General features: G+C 44.2%; 1 protein-coding gene across 1 annotated transcript in view; it reads right to left on the minus strand.

Annotated features, from left to right (window-relative positions):
• Positions 1 to 721: 721 nt before the first annotated feature.
• The window catches only part of Xdh (xanthine dehydrogenase), a 61,701-nt gene continuing 39,339 nt past the window's right edge, over positions 722 to 23,083 (minus strand). The window contains exons 22-36 of the mRNA XM_010645325.2: positions 22,594 to 22,727; positions 22,066 to 22,153; positions 19,933 to 20,019; positions 14,787 to 14,978; positions 14,435 to 14,580; positions 13,533 to 13,614; positions 12,931 to 13,026; positions 12,174 to 12,302; positions 11,479 to 11,553; positions 9,563 to 9,615; positions 7,404 to 7,518; positions 6,564 to 6,629; positions 4,653 to 4,841; positions 2,968 to 3,144; positions 722 to 1,707 (exon numbers count right to left, since the gene is read on the minus strand). Coding sequence (XP_010643627.1) covers positions 1,657 to 1,707; positions 2,968 to 3,144; positions 4,653 to 4,841; positions 6,564 to 6,629; positions 7,404 to 7,518; positions 9,563 to 9,615; positions 11,479 to 11,553; positions 12,174 to 12,302; positions 12,931 to 13,026; positions 13,533 to 13,614; positions 14,435 to 14,580; positions 14,787 to 14,978; positions 19,933 to 20,019; positions 22,066 to 22,153; positions 22,594 to 22,727 — 1,680 coding nt within the window. The 3' untranslated portion in view covers positions 722 to 1,656. The remainder of the gene's footprint in view (positions 1,708 to 2,967; positions 3,145 to 4,652; positions 4,842 to 6,563; positions 6,630 to 7,403; positions 7,519 to 9,562; positions 9,616 to 11,478; positions 11,554 to 12,173; positions 12,303 to 12,930; positions 13,027 to 13,532; positions 13,615 to 14,434; positions 14,581 to 14,786; positions 14,979 to 19,932; positions 20,020 to 22,065; positions 22,154 to 22,593; positions 22,728 to 23,083) is intronic.

The following is a 23,083-nucleotide window of genomic DNA, read 5'->3' on the forward strand; positions in this document are numbered from 1 at the left end:
CAGTGATGTAGAGTTCACAAAGCACTCGCTTGTTGGGTTTAGTGGCAGATCTGGGAATAATGGGTCATTGCTCAGTCCTGACAGCCTCACTAATAAATAGCAATTCATAGATCCTGCCCCGGAACATTCCAGAAAATCATCTCATCATCTCATACATGTACCTGGGCATTTCACTATTATGTCACCTTAATCTTCAAAGCTTTTCAATCTTAACCTTGCTGTAAAAGGAACAGCATATCTAAAATACTCCAAAGAAAAAAATTCTGTAAGAAACTCTGTGTGTGTGTGTGTGTGTGTGTGTGTGTGTGTGTACGTGCTTGTATGGCATGTGCTTTTTTAGAAATGAAGGCTGGCTAAGATATGAAAGTCACTACTAGCATTTGGTGTGATTTTGATGGTTGGTAAGCAATTCTTACTGTTAACCAGCTGACAGTTTCATTTATTAATGACACCAAGCATCACCTCCACTACCTTCCACTGTCTTCCTCCCATGACCAGAACCATGGACTCTTTCTGGCAGGCTGGATGTTGCAGACAGTGAAAGCTCGTGACAACACAACAATGTCCACCACTACGCTGTGATGAAGTTTCCTGTTGGGGCAATGAAGAGGGATGTTTGTCTGTCTCCTGAACTCTCCACCAACAATGGGAATGTGGGGTCCTCTGAGCAGAGTTGCTCAAGCCCAGGCACTGCATAACAGTAAGAGAGCCAAGTCTTTGATGGTTGCAGATCTCTTATATAACTGGAATTTTCAGGTCGGACATTTATAGACTTAGAAAAGGAGAAGATCTTAGAGATTACCAATCCTTTCATTTTGCAATAAAACTGCACAGGAAGGGAAAATGACAGCCCAAGGTCACCCAGAGAAAGACAGCGTGGGAGTGAGAAACTGGGCTCCTTAATTCTTTTTCCTCTGGCTGATATTGATTTCAATTGCATCATTTTTAGGTGAAAATTACTCTGGCTTCAAATGAAAAAAGAGTCTTAAACCTGATCTTTGAAATACACAAAGGGGAAAAGGAAGGAATTTAGTACAACACAGGTAGTCAGTAATTGAGGTGGCTGGATTCTTGTGCTATAGGGTAATCTCACTTTATGCAGTTTAACAAAATTGGACCCGATTAGCCTTGAATTTGTTTCATTCTTTATTCTCTCCAATGACCCCAAGGTGATTACTTTTAATCTCACCCTGCTGCCTCATTGCAAAACGTTATATAGATCTGAGGTTATGATACAACATTCATTGGTGATGAAGGCATACAGATTTAGAGTAACTTTGGTTTAAGCTTTTGGAGGTTTACAAGGATCCTCTTCGGAGGACAGACTGACACCATCAGCACTGGGGCTGGGCAAGCTGTCCACTGCATGTGAACACAGCACAAATGACTCCTTTAACCTCTCACAAATACTTGATTAAAGCAGACTCGAAATAGCAACATGAAATAGCAATATGAAAGGCATATTGGCCGCTTTGGCATAATAGCTCTGAATTTGCTCATCATTAGGTTTGCACATCATTAATGATCAAAATCTTCCAATGCAACCCTTTTTTTTTTCCAAATGCCATTCTGATGAAGCACAGCTTCGCCATCCAGCTTGTACAGCTCTAGGTTCTCCAGGGCATGCATGAGAACACTCCACCAGGCACTTTCTCTTCAGACCCTCAGAGACCAGGGTTTACAGTTTTCCGGTGTACCAGTGACACACTAGAAAGGAACAATAGAGCCCTCACTGCCAGGGTCTTGTGATGGCAACCCCTCCACCCTGTCCCATACATGTCACCTCCCGCCACACCATGGCCAGCACCCTTCCAAGATCAAACATCACTCTATGTTGCAGCCACTGGACAGACCCCAGGGAGGGATCTCTTAATTTCCTAGTCATTTATTTCTTTTCACTGAGCTCCTTTTATATGGCAGCCATTCTGTGAGGCTCTGGAGATAGTATGATGATGAACAATTGAGAAGTAGTTCTTTCTCACACAGCTCTCACAGTCTTTGAAAAGCACAACTGACTCAGACTCAGCTACTATGCCAACCCATTGTAGGGTGCTAAATCACTGGTATGTTGTTACACAGAAAAAAAATCTTTGTTTTAGGTTGGAAATCTCAGAAGGGCTCTTTAAATGATTTGAGTTCTGCAGCAGACTGCTTGCAAGGAATTGGTCTTGCAATTTTTGTATTCTTACGGGGAGCCCTAGGTCCAGGAAACTGTCAGCAGTGGGGGCCATGGCGGGGGCTGGGCCATGGGAATGTTGCTGCACAGCTGTGGAAACTTCACTGCCTAGGTGTTCGCACATGGACTGCGTGGTTCTGGCCTCACAGTTAAAGCTATTGGCAAAACCTGGTTCTGCTAAGCTACTAGAAGTTGTGAGTACAGAGGTAGTTGAGGAGTTCTATGTGTACGGTGCCCGTGCCAGCACAACTGACAGCCCAACAGTGGAAGAGGTGGTCAGCCTTAGCATGATCTGCTTTTCCAGGCATTGCCCACTAAAAGTGTCATCTGGTTTCTGAAAAGGCTATACTCTTCAAAGGCACATATGTGTCCCCGGTATCAGCCTGGCACGTAGTAACCATAAGACAAATGTGGCTGATCTAATTATTTAATTTCCCATCCCTGTCTCCACAGTGCTTCACATACAGGTCTATATCAAAGAAAGGCCCCCCAAATGCTAATGACTAACACCAAAGATTAGGCTCTTGTGGAGTTGTATCTGTCATCTGAAGCCAGACGGGAAATGATGATACACCACACATTCCTCCTGTCTTTAGGGAAGCTCAGCTACAAGCTGCCACTTTTTCATTGTTCTCTTGCAGTTTCAAATGTGTGCCCCACAGCACACTGTGAAGACAGACGCTGACCCATGGCTGCCCAGCTGAGAAAAAGCCTGACACCTCTCCTACCTGCAAAACCTTCCTTCCCCTGAAGGAATCCCCAGCCAGTCCCCAGCTTCCCCAGCATCTTACCAGCGTGGTGAACTGGTCCCCGCAGGCATTGCGGATCTTCTCTGGGGTGGCAGGGCTGTCTAGCCGGAAAAGCTGCTTGCTGTTATAACCCGAGTGCTGGGCTCGAGCAGCGCCGATGGCGTCCTTGATGGCATAGAAGATGGAGGCGGCCAGGAAGAGGGGCGGCTCCCCTACAGCCTGAAGGGACAGAGCAGCAGGGAGGGGATCAGGGAGAGCTCCCCTAACCTCCATGTCTCCACACAGACGCGGGAGGCCAGGCCACGAGTCCACACCGGAGCCCCACCCAGCACTAATGAGACAACCCGACATGCAGTCAAAATTAACCAGGGGCTAAGAACAATCAGTGTCTTAAATGGCCAGACCTGCTGGGCATGCTTCATTTCGCTTTTTCTATTTAATTTTCTCTGATGATACCATATAAATATAATGTATCATTAAGAGTTATACTAAATAGAGGTGGAGATACAGCTCCACGGTTGAGTACTTGCCCAACATGCACAAGGCCCTGGGTTTGATCTCCAGCAACACACACATACACACACACACACACACACACACATACAAGCACGCACATAGTTATACTAAATACTTATATTTTACAGATCCAAAATCTGACATGCATTTTAACCCTTTCCTCACAGTCATTAGACTAACGGAATAATACACTTGCAATTCTGACACAATTGCCTACAGACATTCAGTTACAGCATTTGCTGGAGATGCGGCCATAATGGCAAATAATTAAAACATTTTCTAGCAGAAGTTGACTGCTGCCCCGCCCCCAGCGCAGATTAGAGACCTCCTATATCAGAAACACTAAAGATGCTGACTAAAATTAGCACTGCAGGGCGCTACCCCCAGTTTCTTGGGGTGAGCTCCATCGAGGGCCCAGTGATGCTGCTGCATTGTACAGTGTGAGAGCCGACAAGGAAGGTCCCATTGTACTCTAGAACCCCACCCTCTCATCCACAATAAAGGAAACCATGAGATGAACAAGTGGGTTATTGCATCAGTTACCTTCCTTCACAGCGATTGCTTGCCTTCCTTTGTAGATCTAGGACTATATCAATCAGCTAAACTGATCTTCTTTTTTTTTTTTTTTTTTTTTTTGTACCGGGGATCGAACTCAGGTCCTTGTGCTTGCAAGGCAGGCGGCGGAACCACTGAGCTAAGTCCCCAGCCCTAAACTGATTTTCAACTATTGTTTCATACTTGCTGGGGACAAGGAAGAAATCTTCTAGGCATGCTCATCAAGTCTTAAGATTGATCTCTGCAACTGAAGGAGATGGCAGAGAGCACAAAGGCACTGCCCCCACGGGCAGTGAATACAGTGATTTTCAGACGCTGTATCTGTAAAATATCTCTGAGGATCAAGCCTAGGGAAGCACGCCTGAGAGACAAGGGTAGGTCAGGACTCATTAAAGAGTCCCTTTCAGTCTACTGAGAGGAGCTAGCTTCACACCATACTAAGATGGTGCCCTCGACCCAATTCAACTACTGTCGTCCTGAGGCAGGACTGCCCAACCCCCTGCTGCCCTTGACGAGGCCAGCGTCTACCTTATTTCTTCTTCAAGAAGAATCCCTTGCTGAGCCTCCATGTAGGAGGCTGAAAATCCTCATCACCATTCGTGCCCCCGGTCCCCAAGCACAGATCAGAAGGCAGCACAGACCCAGAGCGAGAGTACCTTGGATGCATAGATGGCCCTCTTGTTGGGGCAGTCCCGGAGCAGGGACACCCTGAATTCAGTGGGGATGCTGCCAAATGCAGGGATCTTGTAGGTGCTGGGGCCACGGGTGTGCAGGCTCCCCTCAGGGGAATAGTGCAGCTCCTCCAGGGTGAAGAGGCCAAGGCCCTGGACAAACGCCCCCTCCACCTACAGGACAGATGGAGATCATGGCTACCAGCCTCTCCTCCCCTTCCCCAGGACAGGTACTGCCAGCCACAAAGGTCACAGCTCCAGCCCCTCCAGGGTGGGGCCTGGACAGAAGTTAAATATCCTTCGAATGCTTATCTGGTTCCTGCCCCAGACTCAAGGGGACCCAGCTGACCTCTCTCCAGGCGAGACAGTTAAGCTTGTCAACCTGACCAGACCAAGAGACCACTGGAGAGGTGACTGCTCACTGGTGGATTAATCCAATGATGTTCACAGCAGAATGTGGTATTAGAAAGCGGGGCTCGGCTGGATGTGGGTCCCCGGGGTATGCCTTTGAAGGGTAAATCTATCCCGGCACTCTTCCCCTGTACTCTGCCTCCTGGTCATAATTGAGTGAGCAGTTTTTCTCTACCACACTCTTATCCCCTGATATTCCTTCCTTGGCACCAGCCAATCATGGACTGAAACTTCTGAAGCTAAGAGCCGGAATATAAACCCTTCTTTACCCCTTCAGGTTATACATGTTGGGTGTTTGGTCCCAACTAAGGCCCTAGGTTTAATTTCCAGTTCTGAAAAAGAAGAAGAAGAAAAAAAATGCCTGACTAATACACCAAGTTTTGGCTCAGCCAAAACAAAGGTGCTGACACTGAAGGTCACTTTCAGAACTTGTTGAGCATTCTGGGAGTATCGCACAGTGGAAGGCATGATTTCCCACTCCAACCTGCCACCATACAAATGGAGCTGTTCCTTCCATGTTGCCACTGGGGAAACGGTGGCTGAGACTGAGCTCACGGGAGGAATTTCTTGAGTAGCAGATTCTATGAGATTTCCTTTCCACCTTGTTAACACTTCCACACTTGCTCTCCTCTGGGAGAAAGCGCCCCTGCTGTGGCTGGCTTACAGATCTCTTCTCAGTACCTGCCATACCGTGCCGCCCTCTGTGTCTGATCCCTGTGTCCCAGCTCAGAAAAGTGATACGTGGTACACGCATTGTGGGAGGGGCTGGCTCTTTGCAGTGGCAGCGCCTGGTGTGGTACCTGCCCAGGGTACCCTCAAATGGCTACTTAATGAAGACTGATCACCAGATTCCTGCATCCTCAGTAATGGTCCATTTCTGAGAAATGCAATGCATATTTTCTACCAGATGCTCACTACTTCATCTCTCATTTCCTCAGTCTGTCTTCTGCTGGACTATCCAAAAATTGAATATTTTCCCGAGGTGATTTCTGGGGGACATCCCTTAACTCCTCTGGGTTTACTTCACATCTTTTCTCCCCAGGGGCCTCCGCTAACCCTGGCTTGACAGCACTTACTTCCTGGAAGGTAAAAGCTGTCCTGAGTAGAAGAGCAATGAGTTAGTGACAATCCTTCTGACCTTAGACACTGCTGCCTGGGCATTGATCCCAAACTCAATCTCCACTCCTCCTGAGCTCGTTCTCAAATCAGACGCCTGTGTATGTGTGCGTGCACACACAATGCACCCAGTGTCCCACCATCCGTCATCCTGTTCTCTGGAGTATGAGTTGAGCCATGTTTATTTGTTTTCTGCCTCGAGAGTTGGTCAGAGTAGCATCAATCTAAATTCCACTCCAGGAAAGGCTCCCTAAGTACCAAGTCCTGAGCTGCCAAAAATAACACTGGACAACAGGCTGTGCACCTGCTGACCAAGGGCGGAGGTAACGGGCACACCGAAGCACCACCCTGATCTTCTAGGAGTCTTACTTGTCCAATATCGATGGCAGGGTTCAAACTGGAGCCAACATCCATGACGATGTCTGTGCGGAGGTTCTAAAGTGGGAGACAAAATAGAAGCAGTTTGAGAAGGAAGAAATGTTTGGAATGGCATAGATGGGTCTCAGTGACCCTTAGACCATAAATGTCAGCCCAAACAGGACTTCCACAAGCAAGGAGCTCTGAGGCTGCCTAGACAGAGTGCTGATGTCCCTACTGTATCTCGACTGACAGTAACTGCTCAAGTTTAAGATCTTAGCAGCCAGCTGGGGACAGGAAACAGCAATGATTGCTCAACCATCAGAAATAAGTTCACACATATTTGTGCACAAGAAGGAAGGGTGGGTTCCCAGGAACTGAAGCCTGGAAGCTGAGCCTCGGCAGGTCATGTAAGAAAGGGGTCACAAGCTCTATTCCATGGGCTAAATCCAGCTCATCCCCTGTTTTTGTAGAGCATGAAGGCTAGTAATTACATCATTAAATGGCTGAAAAAAATAAAAGGATATTCTGGGATGAGGAAAAATTATCTGAAATTCAAATTGCAGTGCCCATAAGTAACATTTTATTGGGACACAGTCACTCTTATTATTACTATATATCATGGCTGCTCTCACACTGCGAGAGAATAGCTGAATGGTTGAGGCAGAGATTGGGTGGCCCACAGAGCCTTAAAAATGTACTCTCCAGCTCTTAATAGAGTATTTGCCTATCCCAGACGCAAGGTGTTATTTTCCAAATCAGAAAGCTTGTCTCTATCAGCTCTTAGGGTTACAATTCACTTGTTTCTCTTCCCTTGTCCCTCTTAGGGCTCATGTTCTGTAAACTTCTCACCTTATGATCCCCTGTTAAGCAGTCGATTTCTACCTCCGAGCAAGCCACTCCATAGCTGAAGTAGTGGAAGACTTTCCCAGAGTTGGTCTCAAAGTCATAGCCAAGGTTGGGTGTCCTGGTGGCAAAACAAGAAAACGCGGCACATGTACTAGGGTGAGCTCACCACTTCCTGCTACGCACAGAGCTTGTCCCACACAATCTTCAAGCTCTAACAGTTCTAGTGTTTCATTCAGCTGTTCTCTGAAAAAAAAAGCCCACGCGTTTGAAATACTCTGAGCCTTTAGTGAAAGCCAGGTGTTTCCAAGGATTCTGTTTCTGTGTCACAGTCATTCTGTCCAGCCCTGTAGAGTTTATAGCAGTGCCTGTCCTCTATCCAGTAGAAGAATCAGAGATGTCGGTTTTGCTGGAACTCACGAAGAACCCGAAAGTCATGCTGTGCAGCTCTACCAAGCTAGAACCCAAGGTCTGCAGAACCACAGCCCTGCCTGGGATGGTGCTTGGGCCCTTTGCTCAAGAGCTGCTGCTCACCTTTTCAAGGTCAAAGTTAACAACATCAAGCACTCGTGCCAGCCTGCATGCAGCTTTAAGGAGCCACTCCCCACACCTCCCAATCCTTTCAAAGTTTCAGCAAGTTACCCGAGGAAAATGTTTTTGATAGGAAAAGATGCTTTGTACATATTTTCTTTTTCAGTTCTGAGGACCTTATGTAACTCCAATTTTGCATAAGTCGTGTGTGTGTGTGTGTGTGTGTGTGTGTATGTGTACTATTTTGTGCCTAGGCAAATAGGAAAAGATGCTTTGTACATATTTTCTTTTTCAGTTCTGAGGACCTTATGTAACTCCAATTTTACATAAGTCGTGTGTGTGTGTGTGTGTGTGTGTATGTGTACTATTTTGTGCCTAGGCAAGTACTCTATGCATACACTCACAATAGATAGTACACTATGTTGTTATATGTATTACACAGAAAAAAAAAAAAGGAACTGATGCTATAACCAGAATCCATACAGAAGCAAAACCAGTCTATGCATACACTCACAATAGATAGTACACTATGTTGTTATATGTATTACACAGAAAAAAAAAAGGAACTGATGCTATAACCAGAATCCATACAGAAGCAAAACCATTACAAGGCTGGGGGGAAAAGATTTCGCCCAGGAGAAATAACCTGTAATGTCACCACGTTCATCTACAGCCACCTTTGTAAAGCCCTAATTTTTTGAGCTCCAAAAAATATAACAGAAACTTATGCAAAAATATGCATTTGTCTATGTTTGTATAGGTCAAATATTATATAACTTCGAGATAGCAGGCAAAATATTTCATAGACTGTTATAAAATATTATATAAAATAATATATAAAAAGTATATGTTCATGCATCCATGCAAGACATCTTAAAGCAAACATTAAGCTACTTTTCTAATCTATTGATCTGTGAAAGAAAATATCCAAGTTAAATTCCCAGAAATAGGTCAAACATTAATTAACAACAAGCGTGATCACATCGTAAGTCGGATGGGCAGGATTGCTAGCTATTCACGTTGCTACTGAATTTTAAAGCTGTAGACGATATGCGCTCCTTCCTACAGCTCATTAACAAAGTTGCACTGCACTCTGCATGTTGTAACGAGGCCACAGGCTCTAAATCCTCCTCTAGCACTTCTGAGGGCAAGTCTGTGTAAAGAAACCCCATGCCTAGTATGAAGAAGTACACAGGGAATGCCAGGGATTTAGCTCAGTGGTTCTGCCTCCTGCCTCACAAGCACAAGGTCCTGAGTTCAATCCCTGGTACCAGAAAAAAAAAAATCACAATGAAAACCACACAGGGACTACAGTAATGACTAAATTGAAGCAAAAGACACCCTGGATCTTACAGAATGCTGAGGCAGGAGGGTGGGTGATTAGCCCAGTATATTTTAAGTGAGGAAATAAGTGAAATAGTCCATTCTAAGATCAGAACTAGAACTTAGGTCTTCTAATATGGCAGCTCCTGCTTTTGCCTCCTCGGCATGTGGTTTGAAAATCCCATATAGCTCGAGCTTTAAGCTGTTAAGATGAAGGTTTTGGTAAAGTTTTTCTCTCCTGACCATGGCTGGCAGCATTTAGCATGACAATACAGTACATCGTGAGATGGGCAGGGGCAGGACACACTTACTTATAAAATCCAGTAGCAGACAAGCTCACTGCATCTAAGTAGGCAGCTGAGACCTGAGGAGAGGAAAAGTCATCAAGAAAGAAAAGTGTGGTTTCCAGAAGCACTGACCTCACACTGAGCTTCCATGAGCTCATTTGGGAAGCCAATCCACTCATCTTACTAGGGACCCCCACTTCCACAACTTGTCCTTATATCCTGTCTCCACTGCAGTGAGTCTTCGTCTGCAGTCTGGAGTCCACGCAGCCTCCGAACCAGCCCCTCTCCCAGCCTGCAGCGTCCCCACGTGTATATGGTTCCTCCATTCCTACCCCAGTCTTTTTCTTCCCTTAATGAATAGCACAGACTTAGCTCTTAATCACCTCTCCTTGGTGATCACTCCCTATTCTAGCCATTACAAAAGCAACTCTGTGTTGTTCATTATATTTAACAAAATTACCTTGAACTTTTATTTATAGTTTCCTAATAATAAGCTAGTCACCCATTTTTCTTTAACTAGTCACTGTTTTGATATGCCCAGCACGAGCACAACACTAAGACTTAAGTGGTGCTTATCATACGTATCATCCTTCGTGTCCTTTCTAGTCTTTGTACCATCACCACTCAATTACCAGGCTCTTCATGAGGCACAAGATGCCCATTGGCACTCTGTACGTGCTACAATCCTGTAAAATCTGTTCCATTATTGTCTTCATTTTACAGATGAGAAAAGTAAGACTCTGAGAAAAAGCTTTTGGCCTATGACCTGCACTAGGAATGTGATATGATATGAAATGATATGATATGAGTGTTGTTTAGTTGTGTCTTTTTATTGGAATCATCTGCCTACAAGGGACACTGAACTACCTGAATGTTATTGGAGGATAAAACTCAGATCAGCAGATCAGATGATAGAAAACTGCTGTCAAAGCTGTTGTGAAAACATCAACGTCTCCTGACAGATCCATGCTACATCAAAATCTACACAAATCAAGCTACACTCGAGCAGTATTCATGTATACGATGCCTGTGAGTGTGGGAAGAAAAACCCAGGCCACGTGGGACACCGAAAGAGGAGCAGCTCTGACGACAACAGTTTGTTTCCCTTGAGTCTGTTGAAGGAGACTCATTTGAGCTGGTTCATGAATAGTCATAGCCTCTATCCCGCTATGCCCACTTCTCTCATTCTGACGCTGACATTTCTGCCTGTTGGAGAAGCTGTAGGGAGAAAGGAGAAAGAGAGGGAAGGAAATAGGGAGAAGAAAAGGGAGAGGAGGAAAGAAAGAGGTGGGAGAGGGAAGAGAGAGGAGAGAGATTGGGGGTGCTTTTTGAAGCTTTCCTGTGAGAGTGTCTTGCATGCCAGGTATCTGGTCTAGGGTTCAGACAACCCAGATCATTCTTATTGGGTGTGTTTGTTCTGTCACCCCTAAAGTCACAGGAGTAAATAAGCTCTCAGGGGATAGCATTATCTCCCACCTTTCATGGATGGCATCTCAGTGAACCCAAATTCAAGAGCTGAGTGAGGGGAGAGGTACCAGGGTGGCCCTCAGAGAGATGGATTTTTGAAGAAAACATAGCTCATGGAGGCTTCTGGACATATGTCGTGTGAAATGGGGCCCAAGGGACTCAAGACATCATGAGGAGCATATTCTGTAGCCATCCCACCCTCTCAGGCTTGGGACAGTCCACAACCCAATTCCTATAAGGCTGTCAGGATCCTGCATCAAAAATTGTTCTCAAGTCACTTCCCCCAGCTCTGAAAACCAAACAGAAAGGTGCCTAGTAAGGCCAGGCTGGACTCATCCTACGGAGCCACACTGACCGCCCCAAGTTCTCCGACTGTGTGGTCAGAGCATTATCACCCATGCTTGTTGGAGCAGGGAGCTGCTATTGTTAACCTCCCTCTCGTTTCCAAGTCACTTAGGTCTGCTCAGACTTACCCAGTCTTCCCAGGAGCCTTTGGGATTCTTTTTCTTGAAGGGTTCCAGCCTCTTCAAGAGGGTCTGACAAGCTTCCTAAAAAATTCCCACAACACCCAAGACATGTCAATCCCCTGCATGCTACAGCCCAAGTGACACCCGAGGGCCTGGGCAAGGCTACCTCCAAGCAATGCTGTGCCTTGCTACCCTTCCAGAATGGCCGAGACCCATGGTGGGAGTGAGAGGACCCTGCTAAGGGCCACCTCTAGGCCTTGTCTGGACAGCCCTTCCTGATCCAGCCCTAGGCTGGCAGAGAGAGAACTTCTGAGGGACTCCTAGGAAGGTGGCTTCTTCCATCCAGTTGATTGATTACTTTTCCCCACATGGGAGAGAAGTGCATCTGTCCTGGCTGGCCCCGTAATCAAGTGTCATCTTTGCAGCCGGTTCCAACAACAGGGAGTGTGCCTTTCCAGAAGTCCCTACTTTCCTTCCTCCTAACTCTCTGTTCCCATTCCTCCTGGCTTTGATGGAAATGATTATGGTTTTGGCTTCTTTTTATTCTGATGTTTAGAGGAAAGCATCTTTCTGCAAGGCAGAACCAAAAGCCACAGCTAAAGAGCCTATGAGAATCTATTCCAGCCCCACCCAAGGGGAACCCTCCAGTCCCCAAGCTCTGAGCTGTCCCTCCACTCTATAGGTTCCCACGGGCTCCTTACATAAATGGCCTGGCCATAGAGGTCAGCGCTGACAGAAGCAGCTGTAGGAGAGGTGTTGGGCACAGTGTTAGTGCTTGTCTCACTGATGTAAATTTTGGAGATGGGAATTTTCAGAGCTCTGCTGGCCACCTGCAAGAAGAAAGGACATTGCCCTCTAAGGAAGAGATTATCATGGGGCTTAGCTGCCTTCTCCCCAAGACAGAGTTCAGGTTCCCTGTTAGAGGCAAGAAAATAATTCTGTAAGCTTCAATCCTATTGATTCTGGATATTCTCACATATGCTGAATTTGAAGGAACAAGTTACACAGCAGTTTGGTGGAACAAATTCACAAACCCAATGTGACTAAAAGTGTCTTTTTAAGATAGAACTGACTTTTTAAAAATTCCAATTTATACGCTTCTGAGGATCTGAGTAGATACGCCAACTCTGACCCTGTTCCGTGTCCTAGCTCCCTTTGAAGAGTCCCATGGGGTGTGGGAAACCAGCTGCCTCCATACACAACCTGTCCACACCACACACAGAATTGCAGGGCCTAGGGCATGGGTAATGCTGAGTGATCACCCTGCCAATCTCTTTGTAAAGATTAGGAAACTGGGGCCAAGGGGGGAGCAGACTTGCCCAAGACAGTGAGTGAATGAGACCCCTAGCCTTCTGCTGCTTCTGTACACCCCACTTCTGTTTCTCATAGCATCCTCTTTCCCATCCCAACAAGCATCACAATGCAGGAGGGGACAACCACAGCTCCGAGGCTCCTCACCTGGACCATCTTGGTGTGCAGGCCTTGGCCCATCTCAATGCCTCCGTGGGTCAGCAGCACAGAACCATCTGTGTACACATGAACCAAGGCTCCTGCCTAAAGAAAGAGAAAGATTCAGACATGAAATTCAGTACATCTTAACTCACCTTAAAGTTTTGGACGAGAGGTATGAAACCCAGGCAAAAGAAAATCAGAAGGAGTATTGTGGATATAAACTCCGGACAAAAATTATACAGTATGATTCTCATTATTTCATTACATAGCCCATCAGGAATTTACAAAATGCCTTCATATCTTTCTCTCTGTGCCTTACACTTGGAAGAAAGTAGGTCCTTTATCTTTGCCTTCATTCTATCCATGAAGAAATAGGATGAGAAAGTAGCTGTCCCCAGTCCTGCAGTCAGGAAGGCTGAGAACTACAGGCTGACCCCAGATCTCCAGGTCTTGGGGTCCTGTGACATACTGGACAAAGGCATAGGATAATTCAACTTACAATTCAATGGCAAAGAGCACTGTTATCAATGACAGAGGTATTTCCCTTGTAATACCAGAAACAAGAGCCCCAGTTCAGGGGACATGCATGAAATACATAAAGCAATTACCTGATTTAGAAAAGGAATACCAAAGCTTATGCCAAACTTGGTTGGGATTATGCACAGCCCTCTCTTTTTCCAACAATTCTCCCTGGAGAAAAAGGAGAACAGAAATTCTTATAAAACCTTCTCTACATAGTTATGTCACTTATGTGCTTGCTTCGGCAGCACATATACATAGTTATGTCACTTAGGTATATTTTCAGTCAATATCTTTGCACCAAATCAGGATAGGACATGCTTGTGAGCATCCATATAATCATTGTTGCAATGGAATTGTATCCCAATCATGTAAACAAAAATGAAAGAGGTAGAAATTTGAGTTCTAGTTCCTCTAGCATGGCTGAAGCAGAGCTCATTCAGGGAGTTTTAAATTCAAGGCACCAACACTGAGAATTTGCACTGGGTCAACATGGCGTATTGATCTTGTGCTGTCCTTGTCTCAGGGAGGAAGGCAATGATGCCTTCTCTCTGCTTTGTATTTGCTTGTCTGAGTAACTCTATGAAGCAGACAAGAGGCAATATAATTATCCCTACTTTCCAGATGATGAAATTGAGGCCCATTCCAGGGAGACAGAATTATTGCCAAGGTCACATTTGTAGATTACTGTCAAAGATAAGCATATAACTCTAGTCGTTTTAGAGCAGGGCCAGTATTCTTGATGATACGCTGTTCCCAGAAGGCACACAATGTGTAAAGGTGAACCGTGACCCATGGGGCTATGGTGTTGAATGCAGGCTGGAGTCCTCATGGCCTGGCTGAAGATCACTATGAGATCTTAAAGGGGTGACTACCTTGAGTTGGGAAATCCAACAGTCTCACAACTTGCCCATTCAATTAACTTGGTATTTGGGCTCCAAGGCATCAAACTCAGTGCCAGAACATCAGACTCCCCACACCCAGTGCTTACTTGTTGAACTTGTCGACCTCAGCCCTCCGGGCATGATACTGAGCGCTGGCTATGCATTCATCCCAACACCTGGGCAAGGTGAAGGCCTCGAGCTGCTGATTGAAGTGTGTCAGGTCCCCTTCTTGGTACATGTTTTTCCTCCGCACCTTTCCAAAAAGAGAGACACTGAGGCCTTGCTGGTGGCAAGGGACTGGGAGTGGGAAAGGGGGAACAACTTTAAATCAACCTTGTAGCCTCCTCTGCAGCACTTGCTCATCCTTTGATCGCAGGGGAGATGCCCAAGATACAGACCCACTCTTCCTCCAGGGTAGACCAACCCACTCTGACTTAGGTCACCAAATTCCCAACTTACTTCCTCTGGAGGCAGCCCACAGGTCACTGCAACTTCACTCATCCAATACTCCGCAATGAGCATCCCTTGGGGGCCCCCAAAGCCCCTGAAGGCTGTGTTAGAGGACAGGTTGGTCTTGCACAGCCGCCCGGTGCCCCGGATGTTAGGGATTAAATAGGTGTTGTCCATGTGAAAGAGGGCTCGGTCCATTATCTGGGTCAGGGGAAACCAAAATGGGAGACAATGTTGCATTGGTTTCATTGGTTTCTCAGAACAGGTGTGCTGAGGGCTGCACTCATGCCTGCCTCTCCCTGGCCCACCGTCAAGTGCTCTTCTTCAGGTCCCAGTTGCTTCTTCCCCAGGGCGCTGAAACAGCCTCACAGTTGCACCTTATCTACTTAATCTTCCTGCAGCCCCTCTATGGAAAACCCTACCTAGACCCTCTCCTTTAAACAGATAATTTGCTTCTTTTTTAAAAAAGTAGCTATCTCATTAGGATCTTATGTACTATTACAGTTTATTCATGTACAAATAAACAATTTTTAAAAAGTAGCTGATTTTTATTCATAAGCTGATTTTTAAATTTTATTCTAATTAATTTTACTAGTTGTAAATTTGTTTTTATTTCCATTAAAGTTGCACTGTACAGAATAAAGGGTCAAATTCCTCTATAAGTTGTGTTATGATAACAGCATCGTTCCCCCTTTTTCCTTCCACTTTCCAGCAGCAACCACTCACAATTCTCACAGCTTTTTAGGTTAGCTTCCGTACCTCGAAATAATGCTTTCACGTTGCCACATGTTAACTTTTTCAACTGTAGACCTTCATATTGTCTGCCCACTATGAAAAAAGGATTTTATTTCTGCCTTGTCCCCTCCCCCCATAGGTATGCCAGGTTCCTATCCCCCAGTATATTTGTATTTCGATCTCATTGTATTTCGTTTACTATTATAACTCTGTAAACATTACAGCTGAACCATGAGGTTGCTCTATGATGATTTCTTTCTTGATAGCACCTTTTCATTCTGAAGTTCACAACTGACCACATTTGTTTATTTGCTTCATTTTCTATGTACTTTTGACTAATCTAACTTAAAAGTTTTCCCTCATGTTAAAAATCTACTCTTACTCTGTTCAATCGCATTATATTTTATGTAAGTTTCGTCCTTTAGAAGAAATCATTCTTAGAGCTGTCTGGCCCACTTCGATTTAAACTGGCTGCCCACTATTTCTGCTATTCAGCTATATTCAGAGTTTCGTGTATGGTCATCCACAGTTCCCTTTGGTTCTCTCTACACTGAATTTTCAGTTCCTGGACCCCATGGTTTTCCTTGTTTGAGTTTTATTCTCACATCTTCTTGGGGTACATTTTTCAATATCTTCTCAAGAAAGAGAAACATTTTTGACACCTGGAATTCTGAAATGTCCATATTTTACTCTCATCCTTAACTGATGATTTGGCTATACATAGAATTCTAGCCAAAACTCAGTTTCCCAGTTCCTTTCTGCATCTTGAAGGTACTTTACTAGTATATTCTAGCTCCTTAAAACTGAGAAGAATAAATTAATGCCTTCCTAATTCTCAAAGAGAGTTGTTTGGACCTTCCGGAAAACTGTAAAATCTCTGTCTCCAACTTTTTAAATTTCGCAGTGATACAACTTAGCAAAAGTCTAATTTCCTTTATTGTGGTCATTGGGTGGGCTCTTTAAAACTCAAAACCTATATCATTAGTTTGGGGACTTTTTGGATTTATTTTTTAATAGCTTCTGTTTTGTTTTGTTGTTATTGTTGTTGTTTTTTGTTCCGGGGATCAAATTTGGGTCCTTGCAATTGCAAGGCAGGTGGTGGCACCACTGGGCTAAACCCCCAGGCCCGTTCTTTATTTCTGAAACTTCTATTATGCAAACCTTTTGAACTGGTCTTCATATTTTCTTTCCTATCTTTCCACATTGTTTTTCATATTGGGAAGATTCCTCAAGGTTCTTCCAATCCCCTCTATAGTTTTAATTCATGAGAGCTCATTTATAGTCTTCGATTGTTTTGTTTTTATAGCATTCTGTTCTCTCTCAAAGGTGTAACACCTAATCTCTCTGGGAAGATAAATGGTAGCTTTCATTATTTTTGCTTGTTTCATTTTTGTTGTACTCTACTTCCCCGTGTACAGTCTTTTTCCCACAAATTGATTTATGTGTCTTCAATCATTTCAGTCTTAGTAATCCTAGATAACTTTTTCTATGTCTCAATTAAGTCCATCTTGTGTTCCCTTAAAACTTCATCACTTATGCTTCTATTTCTTCTTTTAAAATCTCTCTCTCATGCCATATTATGGATCTATTGAGACACAAACAATGTCATATTCTTTGTGCTTCCACCCCGGGCACTCAAGAGATATTTATTTACTGGACTGAGTGAAAACTCTTGTAAGATCTTTGGGGACAAGAACTGTATGATTTTCACTCTGATTTTTTCCACAGTTACAAAAAGCACATGTTAAACATGTGAGAAGACAAGAAATGTTTCCTTTTTTGAGCAATTTTAACACTAGACTGAAGTTTCTTGAACCAATGAAACATCCTAGCAGAGAGGGGTGGAATCCGAAGGATGTAATAGGAAACTTCCACTTTTGTAAAATGTGTTACTAAAGAAGAAAAAAGGAATCTATATGTATATTTTCCAATCCCCTCTATAGTTTTAATTCATGAGAGCTCATTTATAGTCTTCGATTGTTTTGTTTTTATAGCATTCTGTTCTCTCTCAAAGGTGTAACACCTAATCTCTCTGGGAAGATAAATGGTAGCTTTCATTATTTTTGCTTGTTTCATTTTTGTTGTACTCTACTTCCCCGTGTACAGTCTTTTTCCCACAAATTGATTTATGTGTCTTCAATCATTTCAGTCTTAGTAATCCTAGATAACTTTTTCTATGTCTCAATTAAGTCCATCTTGTGTTCCCTTAAAACTTCATCACTTATGCTTCTATTTCTTCTTTTAAAATCTCTCTCTCATGCCATATTATGGATCTATTGAGACACAAACAATGTCATATTCTTTGTGCTTCCACCCCGGGCACTCAAGAGATATTTATTTACTGGACTGAGTGAAAACTCTTGTAAGATCTTTGGGGACAAGAACTGTATGATTTTCACTCTGATTTTTTCCACAGTTACAAAAAGCACATGTTAAACATGTGAGAAGACAAGAAATGTTTCCTTTTTTGAGCAATTTTAACACTAGACTGAAGTTTCTTGAACCAATGAAACATCCTAGCAGAGAGGGGTGGAATCCGAAGGATGTAATAGGAAACTTCCACTTTTGTAAAATGTGTTACTAAAGAAGAAAAGGGGAATCTATATGTATATAACATGTACCTAGTATGATTATAAAATTAAAATTTCACAAACTATTTAAATGTTATCAAGGTAAAATTGTTAATTCTCACAACTGATTTTATTTTACCCAAAGCCTCTAGTTATTTTTTAAAACAACTCAATAATCCAAGTTCATCTACCAAAACTGTGGCCACAAGAATGAGGAGTACATAACTCCCCCTTTGTGGTCTAACATGTACCTAGTATGATTATAAAATTAAAATTTCACAAACTATTTAAATGTTATCAAGGTAAAATTGTTAATTCTCACAACTGATTTTATTTTACCCAAAGCCTCTAGTTATTTTTTAAAACAACTCAATAATCCAAGTTCATCTACCAAAACTGTGGCCACAAGAATGAGGAGTACATAACTCCCCCTTTGTGGTCTTAAACCAGTCATTTCTAATGGCATCGAAGGAATCCGTGTCCACCAAGACTAAGTATGAAATGCCACAACTACCTGTGACCATGTTGTATTTCCCAGAAGAAATACAACACTGATATATAGTATGGGGCCCTACTCTTCCATGCTTTTAACAATTACCACTAAAACTCTGGATTTATATGTATTTATTTCAAATCAATCATAGCAAAAGAATAATCTGAAAGGAGAAAGACAAAAGGCAGAGTCACTAGGACCTCAGGATCACAGGAGTGCCATGAAAATGAGTTCTGACGTTTGCTTTTTGACTTCTACATCCCAAACTTGGAGCAAAAGTAGGTAATCCAGAAATACCAGTGACTGCAGAGACCCAAGGGGCCCATCCTATCCCTCAACTCCTGCTCTCTACAGCCAGAGGACCAGGAAAGGGCAGCCTAGAAAAGATGAAAACTCTTAGCCAGTAACTCGTCTAATCCAGCCAAACACCAAAGAAACAAGTTGTTTTGGTATTTTTTTAAAAAAAAAAGCAGGGGAGAGGTGGATAAGAAGAGACATGGGAGAATGCGATGTGAAGACAGAGACAGGAGCGACTGACCACAAGCCAAGGAGTGCGCCAGCCACCAGAGAAAGGAGAAACTGAAGAATGGATTCTCCTCTAGGGCTCCCAGAAAGAATGTGATCCCGCCAGCACCCCGAGTTCAGAATTTTGGCCGTCAGAACTATAACAGTAAGTTTCTACTATAGGTATTGTTAAACTCAATTTAGCCTGAGAATGTCTCTCGGCTTGTTCCCTTATGTAACAGCTGCAACCTGTTAGCTCATAAACGAACTAAAGTGGGAACTGAAGTGGGAGTGAGTCTCAGCTGATCTCAGTAGCTGAGCTCCAGTCTCTCACGAGAGAAAAACTGACCAGACCACGTAAGACAAATGCCAAGCTGCAAGCAATCGAGGCTTCTCATGCCTCAGTTCTGATTCTGTCCAAAATGCCATCTGCCCACACTGTGAAGCAGCCCTCCCTGAACCTCGTCCAGTTATGAGAGTAGCCTGTTTTACAAATTACTCTTTGCTCAGTTAAACTGCTACATTTAATTTGCCCAAAGCTTTTACTTTATGACTGTGAACGAGCTAATAATCTTACATGCATATGTATACATAAGTGTACGTGCATGCTCAACACCACCACTCTGAACAGAAAGCTCTGTAGCTAACTTTGTTAGCTTGGCAACACGGGGTTCAAATCAGAGAAGTAGTATAATGGGATTACAGTTGGAAAAGTGCAAGAAGCTAAAGATGGGGACCAGTTGGGAGGCTACTGCAATAGCAACAGGCAAAAGTCCAGGAGGCCAACAGGAGGCTGTGGGGCCTGCCCTTGGACCACTCGCCACCCCTTGGGTGAGGGGTGGGCCCTACTTACACTATCAGAGAGATCCATCGTGTTCCCAGAATTGCTGAAGTGGTTCACCTCCAGGGCCACAACCTTCCCATTCTTCATGAAGCCAACCTGAGGAAAGAGGAATGATTTCTCAACAGGGCCTTCCTCTCTCTGTCTCCGATCCCCCCTCCACTTATGCTACTTGGAGGAAACAGAAAGGACCAGATATCACACCGTGAAAGGAAGAAGATGACCTGAGACATCACCAGACTGGGACAAGCAGCAAGGAATTGAACCTCCCCCGTGGTATACCCTGACTCCTTGGACCCTGATGCTCTGACCCACACTCCGTGTTCCTCCTACTGGCCCGCAGCTCCTAAGAGAGAGTTGGTCATGAATGGGCAGAGGGGAGTGTTAGGAAGAGGAAACAGGAAAGACACTAGAAATCCCCTCACCCTTTTGGCTAGCAGATAATAAAAGTTACATTATACAATAACCCAAATGTACTTGTACATCCTTGACCTTATTTAACCCTTAAAAAAAAAAACACCCAGTCAAAAAAAATGGACAACTGAAATGAACAGACACTTCAAAGAAGAAGGGTGGATGGCCAATAAACACGTGACAGAAATTGTTCAATATCACTGGCCATTAGAGAAATGCAAATTAAAACTTTGAGATTCCATCTTACTCCAGAAAGAACGGCCATCAAGAAATCAAATAATGAAGGCTGGCAAGCGTCTGGGGGAAAAGGAACCTTTCTACATCGTTGGTGGGAAAATACTAACTAGTACAACCACACCAGAAATCAGTATAGCGATCCTGCAAAAAACAAAAACTATCACTTCCATTCAACCCAGCTATTACCTTTCTAGCTATCGCCCCGAAAGAGTTAAAGACATCATATTACAGTGATAATGCATCCCCGTGTGCACAGAAGCACAATTAATAGCTTAATCTTACAAGCAGCCTGTATATCTATCGGCAGATGAATGGACAAGGAAGCTGTAGCATTTACACATAATCCTCTGCCACAGAGAAAGATAAACTGGAGTCACTTGTTGAAAACTGGAGGCACCTTGAGAACATAATGTTAAGTGACATAAATCAGACACCCAAGCTTAAATATTGCATGTTTTCTCTTATGTGAGAAATCCAAAATATAAATAAATAGCAAAATAAAAGATAATTGGAAGTAGAGATATAGATCTTTTTCTTAATACAAAAAAGATCAAGAGATGGAGGAAGGGTTGAAGGAGGTTAGGGAAAAGGAATGAAAAGAGAATTAAGGTGTGATTTGTACATGTACCAACTCCCCATGATAAATGTAATCATTATGTACTGCAAAAGAGTGCTAATAAAAAGAAAAACTGAAAAAAAATAGAAATGGGACAAAACAGTAAAAGAAAATAACCAAAAAATGCTTTGTGGGCCACTACAAGATTTAGCTACTGTTGTCAGGCTCACAAAAAATTTAGGATAAGGTGAAATTGAATCCCTTGCTGGGAGTTAAATCATGAAATAAGGTCAGAACACGATGAAGGGGAGTCATTCAAGGGCACCTGGTGGAGAGAGAGGGCTCCCTGAACTACACTGCAAGGCTGAGCCCTATGTGGCTGTACCGACACTGGGGAGAAAGGACACACCAGTCAGAAGGAGCTGCCCATCTATGGAGCCCAGACAGAGGATTGTCCTAGAGAAGTCGGGCTGGTTCCCAACCATTCTGCGACAGAGCAGGTGCTCACCCTGACAGCCTGTGCCTAATGAGGACCCTGGGAAGTTTTTTTATTTCTCTCATTGTAAATGTCTTGGCAATCATTCTGATTTCTACGTCAGACTATGAATATGCTAAAAATAGACCTGAGTTGGATAACCCCAGGTCTACTGAAAAGCCACTTTCCTGAGCCTGGTGGGTCACAGACCAGATGTGGAGCACAGCAGACCCACAGAATTCATGTGTGAGCCCTTGTGATGTCTCCTAGGGGGTAGCCTGGGAGGCCCCTTCAGCACTCTTTCTATGGTGCTAATGGTGGATTTGAACTTCAGTGCTATTTCTTCTTGAACTTCTTAGATGCTGTAGTCATGCAAAAAGAACAAAGCCCAGAGTCCCTTGACCTTCTTCCCCAGTGTCTTTACGAGAAGTCACTGCCCACCCAGATACACCCCCTCTAGAACCTTGTATCTGGCCAGGAAAGGGTGTCTGCCACCGCTGATCAGCATGTCCTCATCACGGTCCAGCATGCAGCGCACTGGGCGGCCAATCCTACGTGGAGAGCAAGAGAGTCAGAAATCCTCTGTAGTCTTGGACAACAGCCTAGCCCTGTAGATCTCAGGGGTGTAAACGACAAGGAAGACTTCTTTCTGCACCAGGCACACTGGCAGACTTGTACCAGCTGCCTGGCTATGTAGGCACCATGCTGGAGACCATGACAATAGCAGTTTGTGAGGTGCGTCCTTGCCTTCAGGGAGCTGGCTGCCAGGCAGGGGAGAGAAGATATGGGTGTGGACACACAGGTCCAAACACAAAGAAACAGGTGATGTTACCTTCACCCTTAACTCGAGGTGCTAAAAACACAGTTATGAGAATTCAAAGCTGGGGGAAACTACTCGCAAAGGGGAAAAAAATCCAGAGAACCTTCTTGGCTGAGGTACCCTTATTCCTCTTCCCAGAGCCTACTGGGAGAAGCAGGCCTCAGAACTCACTTGTATGCAGCCAAGGCCACTGCCGTGGACAACACAGTGCTCCGGGTCTCCTTCCCTCCAAAGCCTCCTCCTATCCTCTTCACTCGGACTAGAATCCGGTTGTCTGGAACCCCCAACATTTTTGCAACAAAGCTCTATGGGGGGAAAAAAGAACAAAAATAACACTAGCAACTGCTGCATCCATGGATTTATTTCAGGCCTGATACGCATGGAGCTGTTCGTAGCTGAGTAGCAGAATTCCTGAAGTGAAAATCCCACTCCCTTTCTGGTGCAGCCTGGACTAGTGGTGTGCGGTCCAGCACTCATGGGCCACTGCAGACTGGGCTAAGGCTATTCAGACATCTGTTTCAATCCACAGGCTTGAGATCACAGCTTATTTTCAGAGTGGAAACCCATTCTATCTGGCAAGATGCTGATGGGTAGAGTTGGCTGACAAAAATGCTGCCAGTTGCTGTCGCATTCCACACAGCACAGGATATTTGAGCTGCTG

This window comes from Fukomys damarensis, unplaced genomic scaffold (assembly GCF_012274545.1).
Source record: "Fukomys damarensis isolate Sample0158 unplaced genomic scaffold, DMR_v1.0_HiC HiC_scaffold_2, whole genome shotgun sequence".
Lineage (NCBI taxonomy): Eukaryota > Metazoa > Chordata > Mammalia > Rodentia > Bathyergidae > Fukomys > Fukomys damarensis.